The 3,225-nt window shown below is 33.9% G+C and overlaps 1 protein-coding gene across 3 annotated transcripts in view; it reads left to right on the forward strand.

Annotated features, from left to right (window-relative positions):
* The window catches only part of ATP13A4 (ATPase 13A4), a 175,571-nt gene that overhangs the window by 95,572 nt on the left and 76,774 nt on the right, over nucleotides 1–3,225 (forward strand). For all 3 annotated transcript variants that reach the window (XM_032298227.1, XM_032298228.1, XM_032298229.1), the window contains one exon: nucleotides 751–820. In XM_032298227.1, the coding sequence (XP_032154118.1) occupies nucleotides 751–820 (70 nt within the window). The remainder of the gene's footprint in view (nucleotides 1–750; nucleotides 821–3,225) is intronic.

Consider the following 3,225-nt stretch of genomic DNA (forward strand, 5'->3'; position numbering starts at 1 on the left):
AATGCACACATGAATAAAAGAATTAGTTACTCAAAAGCAGAACACCCTGTCTTTTTGACATTGGCTTATTCTGTTAATAATTTTTAGAACATATTTGTCATATTTGCAAATAATTTGAAGCTAGGGAATTTAGAAAGTATCTTAAATGACAAAATCGGGATGAAAAAATGAACCCACTAAATGATTGGGACTTTCAACCCCCAGAATCAAGTAAGAGGTCTTTCACACAATGGTTTCGCAATAATGTGGAATCAAAGATAATTGTGTCTTTGTTTGTTTCTGTTATTGATTCAGTCTCAATATTCTGTATATTTCATGTATTAGAACAACAAATATCATGAGGAAGTAGCAGGAACCACCTAACTCCTTATAAAGTTATAGATTAGGAACTTTGATGTGAGATTGCTGAAAGCTGAAACAATGCTTAGTTCCTTGAGCTATTTAGGTATAAGCACATATCTGGAATAATACTTGTTTTTGATGTTACTTATCTAAAGAACTAAGCACAACTTTGTGGTTTTCAAATCTCTTCTGAGTGGAAAGAGCATGCTAGGAAATTCCTTTCTGCTGAAGAAAACATACTTATTGCTGGGTGAAGAGCACTGGGAGTTGGATGCTTTTTCAATTAAGTAATGAGCTACTCAGTCCTTTGCTTTTAGCCAGTACAATCCATTTAACTGGCAATAAGACAGTGCTCCATAAACCTATGCTCAAATAGATAAGACTTTTCCATTTTCCCTTCTTTTTCAGCAATCTGTAAAACTCCACCATCTAGTGGAGTCACATAATAGCATTACAGTATCTGTATGTGGGAGAAAAGGTAAGTTCCATTATTTTAGATCTATGTGCTATTTATATGAAATCAGAAAAGAATTTAAATTTGTATTTCTGATTGCTCCTATTATTCCCATCTTCATATTCATTTTTCCTTAGGCATTTGCTCAAAGGGATGAGGAACTTAAATTTTTTTTTTACCTTAAAAACTACTTTATTGGGGTAGAATTAACATTTGTTAAACTTAACATATTCATGGTGTACAATTTGATAAGTTTGGCATATGTTATACTCCCATGAAACTATCATAATCATCAAGATATTGACCATTAATCACTCCCAAAAGTTTCCTTGCACCTGTTTTTAGTTTTTTTCTCTTCCCCTTCCTTCCCTCCCCGCCATCCCTCAGGCAATCATTTATGAGCTTTCTGTCACTGTAGATTCATTTCCAGGCTCGATATTTTATGTAAATGGTATTTTACACTACGCATTCTTTGGGTCTTTTATAACGTATTTTTGGTTAATTTTGGGGGGTATCAAAGTTCATAGTTATTTTGGGATTTATCCATTTTATTAAGTGTATCAATCATATTCCTTTTATTTCTGAGGCTATATCATTGTGTGGATATACTAGTTTGTTAATCTGTTCACCTGTTGATGCATATTTGGGTTTCAGTCTTTGGCTAGTCCAAGCAATGGTGCTGTGATCATTTAGGTACAAGCTGTATATAGACATACTCTTTCATTTCTTATGGGAAAATACCTAGTTATGGAACAGCTGGGGCATGTACTTGACAGATATTTAACATTTTAAGAAACTGTCAATCTTTTGTCCAAAGTGGTGGCACGTTTTGTGTCAGCAGTGTAAGAGAGTTCTAGGCTCTCCACACTCTTGACAACATTTGGTATGGTCAGTCATTTTAATTTTGGTCACTTTAGTGTATGGTGGTATCTCATCACTGTTTTAATTTGCATTTCCCTAATGACTAATGGCATTGAACATCTTTTCAAATGCTTATTTGCCACTCGTATGTCTTTTTTGATGAAACATTTGTTCAAATCTATTGTTTATTAGATTATTTTTATTATTAAAATTGAGAGTTTATTCTATATTATGGTTACATGTCCTTTATCAGATAAATGATTTGGAAATATTTTCTCTCAGTCTATGACTGACTTTCCCACTCTCTTTACAGTGTTTTTCAAAGAGCAGATATTTTTACTTTTGTTAAAGTCCAGTTTATCAATGTTTTCTTTGGTGGATCATGCTTTTGATGTCTTTTTTAAGATATATTTGTCAAGGTCACCATGATTTTCTGTATTGTCTTTTAAAGTTTTAGGTTTTACGTGTAGCTCTATATTGCCTTTTGAATTTTTTTTAATTTAGGCTCATTTTTGCAAAAAAGATATCCAAGTGTTCCAATACCATTTGTTGAAAAGACTATCTTTTCTCCACTGAATTGACTTTTCACCTTTTGTCAAAAATCAGTTGTTCATATATGTATGGATCTATTTCTTGATTCCCTATCCAATTTTATTGACCTATTTCCTTTTTAAATATGTAAATACCACACAATGTTGCTTTATAATAAGTCTTGAAATAGGGTAATGTTAGTACTCCAGCGTTGCCCTTCCTTTTTCTTTCTTTCTTTATTTTTTTTGAGACAGAGTCTGGCTCTGTCGCCCAGGCTATAGTGCAGTGGCATGTTGTTGGCTCACCGCAATGTCTGCCTCCTGGGTTCAAGAGATTCTCCGGCCTCAGCCTCCTGCGTAGCTGGGATTACAGTCACACACCACCATGCCCAGCTAATTTTTGTATTTTTAGTAGAGACAGGGTTTTACCATGTTGGTCAGGCTGGTCTCGAACTCCCAACCCAATGATCCACCTGCCTCAGCCTCCCAAAGTGCTGGGGTAATTACAGGCGTGAGCCATTGTTCCTGTCCTGGTCTTCTTTTTCAGAGTTATTTTGACAGTATTGAGCCTTTTGGGTTTCTGTGTGACTTTTGAACTCAGTCTATCAATTTCTTTTAAAAATGCTGGGATTTCTTTAGAATTACAATTATGTATAGCAATATAGACTTAAATTTGTAAATCTTTAGAAGCTCATTTAAAAATCTGTTAAAATTTCTCATTCAATATTGATATGAAGTGTACAATAACATAAACAATTTTCACAAATAAGATTCAAAGATACCAATGTTTTATGAGATATTTTCCATAACCTGGGGTTGCTTCCTTAGAGTATTCCTAGGATGCCTACTGATCTGTCTATTAAAGTCATACAGTGGAAACAAATGTCCATTTTCTTTGCCAAGAACGTACCATAGATGAATATTAAAAACAGTTCTGCAAGCCAAACTTCTCATCTGTGCACACTTAAAATGTAGCTCTTTCTTTAAAAATAATAATTTGTAATACATTCTGAAAAACACAAACATGCTGTACACCTG

The sequence above is a fragment of the Sapajus apella genome, unplaced genomic scaffold (assembly GCF_009761245.1).
Source record: "Sapajus apella isolate SASKATOON/1434 unplaced genomic scaffold, GSC_monkey_1.0 scaffold38, whole genome shotgun sequence".
In the NCBI taxonomy this organism is placed as follows: domain Eukaryota; kingdom Metazoa; phylum Chordata; class Mammalia; order Primates; family Cebidae; genus Sapajus; species Sapajus apella.